This window comes from Liolophura sinensis, chromosome 5 (assembly GCF_032854445.1).
Source record: "Liolophura sinensis isolate JHLJ2023 chromosome 5, CUHK_Ljap_v2, whole genome shotgun sequence".
NCBI classification, from domain to species: Eukaryota; Metazoa; Mollusca; class Polyplacophora; order Chitonida; family Chitonidae; genus Liolophura; species Liolophura sinensis.
In genome coordinates, this window is record NC_088299.1 from 18,440,752 (window position 1) to 18,454,368 (window position 13,617).

The window sequence follows — 13,617 nt, forward strand, 5'->3', positions numbered from 1 at the left end:
ATATCTTTTGAGTGGCTGGTCGGGTGAGAAAACAGTCACAGTCTCTTATACAACGTATGAACGCCAGAGAACCATTATTAAAGACATGCTCATGGCAGCCTGAACGACACATTTCTCGAACGATGGAGTCGTTTGAATGTGTTCTCAAGGTACACATTCCACTAAACTTGGAGACACATCCATGATTTCACAACAGACATATTTATGAATGCAGACGCGTCCCGAAGTTCCACGAAGGTTTGGGAACGCTTTCAAGAGTTCTCACATAAAATATTCCACAAACATTGGGAAGGCGTCCAAGCATGAGTTCTCAAAATAACACCTTCCACGAAGGATGCGGACATGTTCTTGAGTTCCACAAAGAACGGAAACGTTTCCATGAGTTCTCAAATCACGCATTTATCGAAGGATGTTTCAGTAGCATCCAATTCCTATACGCATGGTAACATATTCTCAAATGACGCATTTCTCATAGTAGGCCGGTGGTGGGGGCATGTTCATTGGCACTGTGTTTGAACCACAGGGGAGGTAAGAGGAGCGGTCACAAGTGTTCGGCTGCTGGTAAAGCCCGGGTGGAGACTGCATTTTCATGGCTGAAATAATTTAAACAGAAAAGAAATATTTAGACATTGAAATTCACCCAAACACATCCATTGTCACAGATAAAAGACAGAACAAGATATCAAGTGATGCTTTGTTAAGAACACAGATGCGCGAAATGAGCTGCTATTAGGACAAACCACTGCATGAAAATATAAACTGCACAAATCCATGCAATGTTAATAACGTTTCTGTAAATTACTATCGTGCAGATTTTGATATGTTGTTTTTACTACACTTGAATTTATCAATGTCGAACTGTGTGAGAAGCAATGACAGAAAACCGCTGTAGTTCACAAGTTTAATATGGACTAACGTATAGCCAGCATTCGGTTGTCGCATGGAAGAATTATCAAAAAAAAAATTAAAAATAGCACAAGCTTCACATGAAAGGCTTTGAAAAGTTGTTTGAAAATATTCCAGACTTTCTTTCGTTCTTTCTTGACGGGAAAAAGGACATTGGGACAGCTTTTGCATAACATCCTCCAAACATCTAGTGGCCTCTCTTTATGAAATACACCCTATAAGAAAAAGTTTATAGGGTTCGGCAAAAGTCTTGACATTTTGGGTGAAAATTGAGCAGTATTTCCATCATTATCAGACGCTTTATCTTGTAAGCGCATAAAACATTTGCCAGCAATGCACTTCAAATGGACTTTTCAGTAGACACTGACACTACATTAGAACCACGTTATGTCATTATTATGTATATGACATGATTTGCAGAAGACAATCGTGTATCCAAAAGCAAATATGGTCAGCAGAGATAAGAAATGTTTCAACCATTTCTTTTAAAACGTGAATAAGAATCCGAATTCAACACTATCATTGTATTCTTCCATTTATGTTTGAAAACCATGCATGTAAATATTTATTTAAAAAATTACCGTAAAAAAGGGGGACATGGAGCACTTTGTGGTAATAAAAACTGATATCTGCATCACGGATACGGTTCACCAACATGATTCCAAAAGGCAAATGCTCCTGTTTGTATCACAAGGAGTTCAACGCTGTTTTGAAAATGAGGGGGTTTTTTTGTATCAATTTGTGGTATAATATTGGTCGGTGTGTGGCGTTGAAATGTCGGACTAAGAGGTTTTTCTTTCAAACAGGTATCGGGTACACAGGTCTGTTTAACAATTCAGCACTCCAGAACTCATGCTCTACATGTCGCTGCACCTAATTGAAGTTTGCTCACCCGATCCTTGTATATTTTCATCTGCGGTTTACCACCACACTGGGGAGAGCGTCGGGTTAAAGTGGGCATGACTGTGTCGCTACGGGTATCAGCCCCACCGTCAGGGAGCATGACACAGGCCCAGGAGCGCTAAGGCCCAGATGATAGACCGAGGGAGACTTTGTTTACATTATCACTTGGAGGCGTAGGCTTCACTTGAACTCGTACAGCGAAAGCTTTTCAAGATGGCCTCGTCCAGACGCTGTATCGCTTACGGCTTAATCAATTCTCCCTAGTCTTGTATACAGGGCAGATTTGCGTTAACCATCCGTAACGCTGGTGAGATCTATAGGTACAAATATACAAATGAGTGAGAGACTTCGAGGGTGAGATGGAGCAGCCATTAAAGGCTTCCAACCCTCAAAGGTGGGGATTACACGGACCGGGTGAATGAGGCATCAGGCAACCTGTGAGAGGAGGCGCCGCGCATAACCTGTACTATTTCCTTCACAGAAGTTTTACCAGAGGTTCCCTTCACTTTTCTACTTGGACAACTCGCCGTTCAGTTCTAACCCTCACATCTGTGCAGACGACAGGAGATTTGAGAAAATAAACAGCTCCCCGTTATCTGACATTTGGGATAAATGGTTGGCCTCTTCACTAGACCCGGGTGGTCATTTAGACGTGTCAATTCAAAAGCACAAATCCACAAAGGAATTCCCAGTGGCGGGCCCACAATACTGTAATGATTGTCATGATCCGTGGCTTGTTATTCCGTGTATGGTAAATGAAGGGCATGATGTTAAAATCCCATCTCCGATAGTCCGCCCAGAGCGCACTCACATGCCATGCGCTCCGCTCGCTTTTCCACACAGTGTACATTACATGTCTTCTTGGCTGAATGTTGACAAAATGAAACAAAAGACTGTATTCTTCCACAATATATTCAAACCCGTGGATTTTAACAAATTTCGATCAGATAAATTCCATGTGGGCAAATTTTCTGTTCAGTGTTGTTAAGATTTAATATAAAAAGTTTCTTTTGGTGAATTTATTTGCCAGCAATGAACTTGAAATGTACTTTTCAGTAGACACTGACACTATATTAGATTTATTTATTGTTTATTTATTTATTTATTCGATTCGGTGTTTTACACCGTACTCAAGAATATTTCACTTATACCTAGGCGGTCAGTATTATGGTGGGAGGAAACCGAGTTGAGCCCCGGGGGAAACCCACGACCATCCGCAGGCTGCTGGCAGACCTTCCCACTTTTGGTGAATTTAGCACGATGGACATTTTATTTCGGATCAATACGTAATTTTAAACAGACGAATACTTATTTTTGTCGACATGCAAGACGTCTTACTTATTACTCTCCGCTAACAGTGTTCAACAGAAAAACATTATTCTGACAAAAGTGAACACTTGGCTTCCTAGCGGTCAGATCACAAGGACATTTACATATCATGTATGATATAATGAGACAAAACCAAGCACAGCAATTCCACGCCAGTTCTAAGTTTAAAGCAGACATTCGCGTGAGAGGAAGTAAACATATGCCTAAACCATAAATGCATTTTATTGTTCCAACTGTTCCAAAAAGTAAAGGTTGCTTTGCGGATAATTTCAGTGGTAGACAACCGACTTCAGCTTACTTCATGTTTTGCTTTCTAAACAGAAAAAGTTCACTGAGGTAAACAAGTTTGGATATGGCGGACACACGCGTAAAGTTTCCGATCATCTTCTACATTACGCCTTTCATGAGTATTACGGTAAAACCCTGGCATGACACGGGCTAGTTAGTAACTTATAAGCCCCTCTCATTGACTGCACCCCCACAGTGTGGATCTCTACATCATGCGAAGATTTCATTAGCCAAAACTGGCGGCACCTTTTTCACTAACACACGTCTAAGTGACCGCATACCAATTTGACAACACGACAATTTGTCAGATATAGCAAATCTGTCTAAAACTGAGACGGGCTGTTTCCCCAAGTTATCCCCAGTAATGTCTTAATTTTCGAGGACGCTAAGACACAAACCATCTGTTGAAGTAGCCAACAGCCACAGCGTATGTCTTCTCCTCAGCCCATGGATACAACCAGCTATTTTCTGCAGATGAATCCACTGAACAATTTCACATATCGTCATGTCCATATTACACAGCTTTCCACCAATTTCCGAATCGAAAACCATACAGCCAAAATAACCAAACAACGAGAGTTGAACAGTTTAATACACCGCATCAAATATGGCCACTTACATATAACATCATTCCGAGTTATTTGCGTTTAAATAATGATAATGGGGATTATTTGCGTTTAAATAATGATAATGGAGATTTATTATTTTTGATGAAGTAGAATTGTTCATGTAATTGTTGACAGTCCTTCTCTTCATCTATATTTTTAATACGTTACGTTTATGCCTCCCGGCGCGTATGCTGTATACAATTTTAGCGGTTGAAACTCATTAACAAACCTACTTTTTGCGTTGGATTCATAAAATTATTAAATGATTTAAATGAAGTCCTTAATCAAACAATAAGAGAAATGTCGAATGTGTCTAGATTATAAAACCAACAGTGTTGGCAAGTTTAGTTTTTTAAAACACCCTCAACATGATTCAAACCTTATCAGCGACGAATTTTTAAATCTTACGTTGTATGATCTATTCATTAACACCGATTAAGTTTTAACTCACACATGCATGCTTTGATGTTAGCTTGAAAGAGGTATACTGAGCTCTTGCACAGCCCTGTGGTCTAATTTTACAGCCCTGTGGTCTAATTTTACAGCCCTGTGGTCTAATTTTTAACTTTGCAAATATTCAACTCCTGTACCAATATGGCAGTGTTTATCTTCCATTGCAAGCAAGCATCTAAACATATTTGATATTTCTACATTTCCCTTGCAAATAGAACAACAACATGATTTCCTTATTTTAACACCTATAGCTTTCAATCCTCAGACATTTCGATGCCATACGTTGCGGTGAGTTTTATCTCTGTTTTCTAGTTTGCATATTTAAACGAGTTAAATCATTGTTGAGGTCTAGTTGTAACACCATGTAAGAGAACAACAGTAAAAGTAGTTTTTAAAAAAAATTTTATCCACAGACTCTTTCATACTTTTCCTTTACGCCTTTAAGAATAAACCATTTGTTTTTCAAAAAGCCTTTGAATGACATGAGAGACCGTGTATTTCATTTATACCGTAGACAGAAGAAAGTGGTAATCCCTTTTTAAATATACAAATATTGCACCCAATATAAATGAGTCTGTAAATTAAAAATGGGAATATCGCACCTAGGTATACTGCTGTCCCATTTCGCACAGATTTTAACACATACATTCTATGAGCCTCGTTATACGATACAGAGAAAATTAATTCAAAATGTCAAGAAAAAGATATTTGTAAGGGTCATCTCAGATGAAAAAGTCTGTTAGGCGGAAATGTATTCCAGGGGTTAAACCCCAAGCACTCACTCACTCATGTATTCCAGGGTCAACACGATTGAACACATCTAATGCGCGCTACTCTCATAGAAGGTGCTTCATGTACAATTTAATATATGTAATAAATCTTTTGTGAACCAAAAAGATATTCATTGTAGGTAAAATAATACAGCTGATAAGCCTTTGATATCCAAATCCACTGAGCCTATAGTGTATAGCCGCATAATTATGGTGAATAATCCCATCTGTTGTGACATCAGAACAAAAGGAAGAGTATTAAAATCGTACACCAGTTTAGATCTGACTTCACCATACAACGCCTATACCTTGTGTAAATTAACAAGTCTTGTAATCAACAGTGATGGCCATCTTCAATCTTGAAATACTACGCCACTTCCACACATATACTAGCTTCCATTTAATTCCTGGCAAAAGTTTGTTATATTGCGTACCCTTATCGTAGGGTTATGAAATATGAAATCGACTTTCCTGAAACTGTAAAAATATTTTACAGAAATGCACGACTCTAGATCGGGGGTTTATCTTATTGCTTATTTCACTGGAGTTTCATGCCGTACTCATGCTGTACTCATGCCGTACTCATGCTGTACTCATGCTGTACTCATGCCGTACTCATGTCGTACTTATAGACACTGTACGGCGGCCAGGTCTATGTGTGAAGGAAACGTGGTAAAACCCAGCCCGTGGGCTCAGTTCATAGACAGAAATATGACCAAACGTGTGCACATTTAGAGAGATGTTTTTGTCAACATCCAGCAAATCAGGTAAATGTTACAACTTTCAAAGAACAAGTTACACTATTACAAAACACGCAAAGCAATCAAATACGAAAGGAAAAAGAAAATAATATCTGTCGAAATATGCCTCAAATGAGCAAACAGAAATGATTAAGACGAAATAGAACATCAGAAAGTTTGAAGATTTTCAGCACCTGGCACTGTCTGACGTTCACGATGTTTGTAGTTTACAGTTATCACCAAGTGTGTGCTCGATTAAGGCGTCTCTACATTAATTGCCAGAAGTAGCGTTATTTCCTTGTCCTTGCCAGCTCCTTTCTATAGTTCCAAAAAGTAAATACGACTCAAAGGCTTCAGTTTGCAACTTATCTATGCATCGCCTTAATCCAAGTCTACATCGAAATTACACTAAATCCAAACTTTCTTAAGATCGTCGAAGTTGTAAATTTATTTTTATCTTGTACTGACATGTCCTTTGACTGTGTTTTGTCTAACCTAACTCAGACATTAATTTCCTAACTATGAGTGATTAATTTGAAGCTGTCTTTTATAGTGAGAAGCTGACTGGATCACACTCAGGCTGGTATGTGAGGTGGAGCTGTCAAACCTAGCCGAATTTGACTCCTGGAATTTGACGTGCTTACTTCACATTTGTTTCCGGAAAGCTTACAACAGTTCCATGGATCAGCACGGCATACGATTTTCGTTACATTTTATTAACGCCAAAATGATAGTTTAATTCACAAAAATCACACAAGACCAATACATGCTTAGTAGAATAAAACTTTTTTGAACACCGATGGTATGTTTCACAGCTTTGTTTGACTTTTCGCCGTCAAGGGCAAGAAAAATATTTGGCTTCATTTGTGTAAATTGTTTTGAGATGTCCCGTGGACAGCGATTCAGTTACGTAAGTAAGGAATGAACACTGCCAGGCTGTACATTCAGGCTGTGTGCCGCAGTGGGGATGAGGACGAAGGTGTTAGCCAGGTTCCGTGGGGGAAACCCCGGGGGTAACAGTCAAGGAATGGTCAACAAGAACATGGCCAAGGTTACGCAAGGTCAAGCGCTGGCCTGTCCCTAGTGTACTTGGTCAAACAGCCGTGAGATAGCGGCACATGACTGACCACAGCTGGCCACAGGCCCTGACGCAACAAGCTTTGGGAGTTAGCGAGAGACGGGTCCCAGTACAATCCTTTCTCAGAAGGATGGTTTAGATTAAAGAGAGATTAGGCGGATAACGAGTGACAGCTCAGCTTGGGCTGATAGGTTGACTGTAAAGTGACCCCAGCATCAATTAGCTCCACTTAGCGCTGTCTAGGCCGGACCCTCCCATACCCGACCCCCAAACCGTCAGGGGGACTCCAGAAATATTAACCAACACCGTTATCTTAGACCTTCAGAAATTATCAGGAATTAAATATGACACGGGCTGTATGTGAGAGAATAGTATAAAATATCAAGTTTTCTAAGTTGGGGGTCATATACTTTGTCTCACCATGTAATCAACAAACACTTGCTTTGTCATTAAAGAGTAGCCTTTATGTTTGGGTACTAAGTAGCTCGCATTTTCAGTCGAACAATTAAACTAAAGTGGTGGTGGCCAAAAATAGATTCAGTCAAAACAAGAGCTAACAGTCGCTCCAAAAAGACATGCTTCACATTTTGCGTTATTTTTTACGTTAGCCCATTCCATGTGGTTGTACAAAAGAAAAACATGTTTGGAAAAAATAAGCGCCTGTTCCACGTGTTGCGCAGAGGAGATTTTGGTCTGATTTTTTGTCGTCAATGTTCTACATCAAAGAAGTAAAAAGATTTCATTACAACCAGAAAGTATATTAAAATTTTATTTTAATCCAAGTGTGGGAAGCCCGTTGTGCAGTTTGTGAAATTGGTCACGAGTCTTAATTCGTTTTAAGGTGATCAGGTATATGACACTAATGTACACAGTCAAAGCCCGTACTTACTTTCAAATAATTTAAATTCTTTTGTTTTTATTTATTTATTTATTTGATTGGCGTTTTACGTCGTACTCAAGAATATTTCACATATACGACGGCGGCCATTATTATGGTGGGAGCAAACCGGGTAGAGCCCGGGGAAAACCCATGACCATCCGCAGTCTGCTGGAAGACCTTCCAACGTACGGCCGGAAATGTAGCCTGCATGAGTCTTTTATTTTAAGTAAAATTATGAACACGAAAACAAATTTGTGTTCTACGTTCGAAAAATGCGTGTATATATTTTAAACACTTAAGACTAATTTTGCACTTATGTTTCTGTTTTGCAGCCTTGCAACCATACATTCTCACCAAAATACTAACGTCTTCTTGGTGTTGCCACGTAATAATAAATGTGATATTTGCCGGTTGGGGTAATTATTCAGTATTCGCCTCGGCTTACCGTTACGACAGTTTGAAACAAATGAATCCGCCTCCATTTATTTGTTAGAACCATATCTTGTTAAACTGTTCATTTTTCATGAAAGCTGGCAATGTCGAAAGCCCAATCACGTATGAATGCCTAACCAACAGGAGTTCCATTCTAAAATCTCTGGACTCGAGAACTGCCTGCTCAAATATTTTAAATTATTTTACTTAATGTACAGCTTAATTCCAAAACTGTAGGAATGTTTGTTAATTTTTACAATCAACTCAAAATAAAAAAGCAGCCCTAAAGGCACGGAAATATTATTTACAACTTGTCATATTATTTCGTATCAAAACTGGTAACATTCAGAAGGCATCGTGTGATCTGGTAAAACAAGGAAACTCTACATGCAACACCTTACTAGCCCCTTGTTTTAGACAATCAAGTTAAATTAAAATTAAATTAAATACTAGAAAAACGAGGCATTGAACTTTCCAATCTGGATTTGCTGCACTAAAATGTCAGGGGAAGAAGTTTAATTTACTTGTTTTGTTTGTCGTCTATTTATTAAATAATTTGTTTATGTCTGATTACAATTTATGTTTCACGCCGTACTTGCAATGCGATTTCAGTGCGACACAAATAATAATACTGGTCAGTTTTGCATTAGCCGTCAGAAACAATAATTTCTGTTTCTGGTCACAAACCCTTGAAGCCGATAAAGCACAAAATTCAAACCCGTTCAACGTCTTGATATTTACATTTCCCTTACCCAAAATTAACCAGAAAGTCTGCCCGTATGATTCTACATATATATTGCCAGAGTCCTAAAACAATAATTTACATATTGTAATAATATTTGCATATTGAAGTTTTTATCTGAACATACAGTTTGTTTACGAACAATATAGAAATCAAATTTATAGTACTTATGAAGTTTATTATACTACGCCCTTGTTTATATGCTTAAGGTCATCGGCGGCATTTTGCTAACCTACATTATTTGCACATAGTGAGCTTATAGTAAGTACTATATGTAAGTTTTAGTACAATATGAAGGGCAATATGTAACATATTTCTGATGTAGCTGTTTGAATGGTACTTATATCCCGTCAACAAGATCGGAGTTTTGAAACTTTTCGTAACTTCGGAACATGAAGTCTAAAGTAAGAAATGCATAACTATAGTTACAATCAGAAGTATTCAATTTTCCATTTGTCCAAAACAGTAAATGAATTAGTATAGAGAGTAAAACTAGAGCAGCGACGACAGTGTGTAAACTGGCAAATGGTCACACGTTTCTGATGAAACATGGCCTCCTGTCGTTTATACCTCGGTTAGGGTTTTGTTTTCAGTGTCAATGCAAATGCTTAACTAGTGACAAATTGCACGCCCACTAACACTATAACTTACACAGAATAAGGTAAAGAAATAAACTGATGTTAATAGCCATGTACTGAAAGTCACTGGCCATTACTCAATATGCTGTGTTGTCTAGCACATTTAACTTACAATAACATTAACACAATGTGAAGGGATGCAAACGTGATTATTAAAATGAAATGTTGATGACAAGGATGTTGGGAATTCTCACCTGAGATCAGTTCGCCGGAGTCCCTGTGTGGCGTGAAGTCCGTGTACCTGCCGGGGTCGGAGGCCGGTGGGGAGACCCCATTGCCCGACCCAGTGCTGCCCGTGGGACTGAGGGATTGTTGTTTGTAATAGTTCTGACTGCTCCAGGAATTATCTTGATGTAGCGCTGGGGTAGCGTCATAGAACGACGTATTGAGAGAAGCGTCACACGTGGACACAGGTGTAGTGTTTGTTGGGTAGGTGTTGGGAACGTTGTTACCTGAGTTAACGCCCGCCAATCCGCCGTAACCCGCAGGTAAGCCCGGGTAACGAGCTGTGGTGTTTTGACTCGGATAGTTATATCCACGGTGGTTACCGTAGTCATTACCACCAGAGAAACTGTCATTGTTTAAGTTTGACATACTTGTGTTCCACATGTTTGACATGTCGCCGTTTACCGCAGTGTTTCTGTACGTACTGCTAAGATTGCCTAAGGAACAAGACACATTGGACACATTAAAGACTGAGAAGTCTTGGGAAACTAGCCCGTACTGTGACCGTAATGACGGAGACCCACACGAGGCAGCCGACAGGAGGCCAAAAGGTTTTAAACTTTGACACTTTCTTCTGAAGCCCCTCGGCCGTCTTCGGAAAGAACCCTCCTCGAACATGAATTCTGCCCCGGGGTCGATGGTCCAGTAGTGGCCCTTACCGGGCCGGCCTATGCCCTTGGGTAGCTTGATGAAGCACTCGTTTAATGACAGGTTGTGTCGTACAGAGTTTTTCCAGCCTTGGTATGTTCCGCGGAAAAACGGAAATCTGCTTTGCAAAAAGCTGTAGATTTCGTTCAAGGTACATCGCTTTGTGGGTGAAGATTGTATTGCCATGACTATGAGCGCGATGTAAGAGTACGGTGGTTTTTCTTGTCTTCGCAGAGCGCCGCCGACTTTCTTTCCGGATTTTGTGGTCGCGGCGCCGGAGGATTCCTGTGTCGTTGAACTCGCATTGACTGGATCCTCTTCGACTTGGGCCTCTCCTTTGACAAGAGGGACATTCACAGCTGACTCCTGACTCCCAGACGCCGGTCTCATTTCCAGGAGCTGGGGGAAAGGCTTTGTGTCAAATTCCGGTTGCATCATATTTGTTTGTTGAAGTTACAGTTCTTATATACGAACGAGTGTATACGGAGGCGAGCTCCCTTCTTATAATCTATACACACTGTATATTGTTTGCAAAGTAGAGTCGGGTTGGAATGTCGCTCTTATGGTGAAATCACCTAAACACGGCTGGTCAAGTTACAAACAGTGAAGCGCTCTGGGTTCAGAGCTGCCCTACCACACACGTCCCATACTCTCCAGTGGATAATATAGCCAGCCCTTCGAGACGCACAAGTTTTTCTTTGCCTTCCGTATGGGCCGAAAGCTCTGGTAAATGTGGTTTCCACTTAAGCCATTGGTACAGGCTGATTTTAACGGTTGGGAAAGTTAATACCGATAAGACGCAGTAAAAGGGCAACAACTGCTCCTGTGCCGGAAGCTGCGATTTACTTCCAGAAGTAGGCGGGGCTATCTGTCGATCAAATTCGGGCAGAGCTCACCTCTGACAGCAGTAGCTGGAGGGCCACATCCACACGTTTTCCAACGATTAGGGCTAAAGTTTGATCTCACAGGAGAATAGAGGAAGAACAGGCTCTAATCTAAAAGACCCCAGTGGGTTTTTTTCAAAACGTGAAATGTATAAGGGTTCTTCGGCTAAAACAAAGAATTCAAACATTAAATAAAGCGCAAACGATTTGCATAGAATTAAATACAGTCAAAGTTTAAATACAGTATATAAATGGGGAAGACTTACGCATGTGATGGTCTTACAAAATCCCTTAAAACATAATTAAGCCTATGTTTTGTCGATATGTTTTAATTTTTGGAATGGCGGGGTGGGGGGGGGGAGGGAGGGGGAGGTGACGGTGCCTTGGATTGACCCTCAGCAAACAGAAGACTATCCCAAAATAGGTTCATCCATCACAGCGGACAAGTGTTAAGAACTATTTCTCAAATAAAATTACAAAGGCCAGATGCGCGTACGCACCGTTAGTCGAGGGTCTGGGAGGCCAAAGGTTACATAAAGAGGTGAGAGGTGAGGTCACATTGTACGTCAGCAGTGATGGTGGCTTTACTCTGCCTTATCAACAGCTTACGCCACAAAAACCGATCTGTGAGTGGTTACACAGAGGAATGTTGCTTATTTCATATCGGGCAAAGGTCAGCGTTGTGGAGCTTACTAAATAAATACGCCTCGACAAGCTGAAAGTTGGATAATTTATACCTACAATGTGTATTACTAAATAACAATTTGAAATATAGTGGGTCTGTCAGCAACCTGGGTCGTGGGTTTCCCCGGGGCTCCATCCAGTTTCCGCCTACCATAATGGTGTTAGTCGTCGTATAAGTGAAATATTCTTGAGTACGGCGTAGAACTAAAAAAATAAATAAATAATAAAAACTGCGAATTTGCATCTGCAGCTGGAGTGTACACGCAAATGGCACCCTACATGTACATGTGTCGGCACTGAAAAAAAGATTCAGTAGAGACACTTTTTTTGGTAAACCTGTAACAGAGCACAATAATAAAAAGATCAAGGGTAAAGAAGATATTTTCGGACGCCATATACGCTGCCGTATCGGTCAAGAGATGTGCTCATCAAAATTACCTCCACCTATATTTGCTTTCGGACTTGGACATGCTGGGTCGGTTATTCAAAACTGTTGTAAGACTTATTACCAGACTTAACTTTAAACTAGGTCTTTAATTTTGTACGTAACCTAAAAATGATGGCGTAAGAGTATATTAAATATGAACTAAATCTTCTGCTCTTAGCGTTTGGATTTGGGCAACTATACTGGCTGCTGAATATGACTAAAATCTTAAATATAAAATATGACTTAATACCAGTATTAACCAAAACACTTTATTTTTGGGCACAGGTGCGTAACATGTACCATTTCTCTGCCCTAGTAAACAATTATGTGTACAGTATAATTCCAAATGTACCTGGGGGTAATTCGTGACGTCAGGCCACGTGAAGACAGAGTTATGTGGGGTGGTGGGTTGGTACAGGTGGGGCGTGTCGAGCGGGAGACACTGGCCTCAGCCAGATGAACTCTGCTAACACAGCTGTACCCACGGGGCTCGGAGCTACCCCATTTGTCTCACCTCCTTATCGATGACAGATATAAAGTGCTCCTAAAATCGCGATCCTGTTATGTGGAGAGTCGGTCAGGATCGGTAACGTATGGGAGTATTTTTTCCCGCCCATGGCATAGGTGTATCCCATCTCCGAAGAAAAACATCTTCTCTCAGACATAACAGTACCTGTATTATTTTTACCGCTATCCTTTTTTTCATCCTATGCAATGCACAAAATGTAGATACATGCAATTTTCATACACTAGGCATGACAGGTTAAATACAGTTAACGCTATAACACACATTAGTTGAGATGTTTTCTGATCACATTATAAATGCATGATATTTGTGATATAGCCCGCAGTGTTTATTCTGTATTGGTATCAAGTTTTAAAAAGTATCAAGCAGCTAATGGAAGTGTACAGCGTACAGCACACCAGTTGTTATAGTCTTCGTTCCCTCTGTAGAAGTATCTTAATCGGATGCTTCCATGGC

The 13,617-nt window shown here is 40.2% G+C and overlaps 1 protein-coding gene across 1 annotated transcript; it reads right to left on the reverse strand.

Moving 5' to 3' along the window:
* Nucleotides 1-453: 453 nt before the first annotated feature.
* LOC135465530 (forkhead box protein F1-like) lies at nucleotides 454-11,215 on the reverse strand. The gene is made up of 2 exons (XM_064742768.1): nucleotides 9,962-11,215; nucleotides 454-593 (listed from the first exon to the last, which is right to left on the reverse strand). The coding sequence occupies exons 1-2, from the start codon at nucleotides 11,076-11,078 to the stop codon at nucleotides 454-456; spliced, it is 1,257 nt and encodes a 418-aa protein (XP_064598838.1). The 5' UTR covers nucleotides 11,079-11,215.
* Between the last annotated feature and the right edge of the window lie 2,402 nt (nucleotides 11,216-13,617).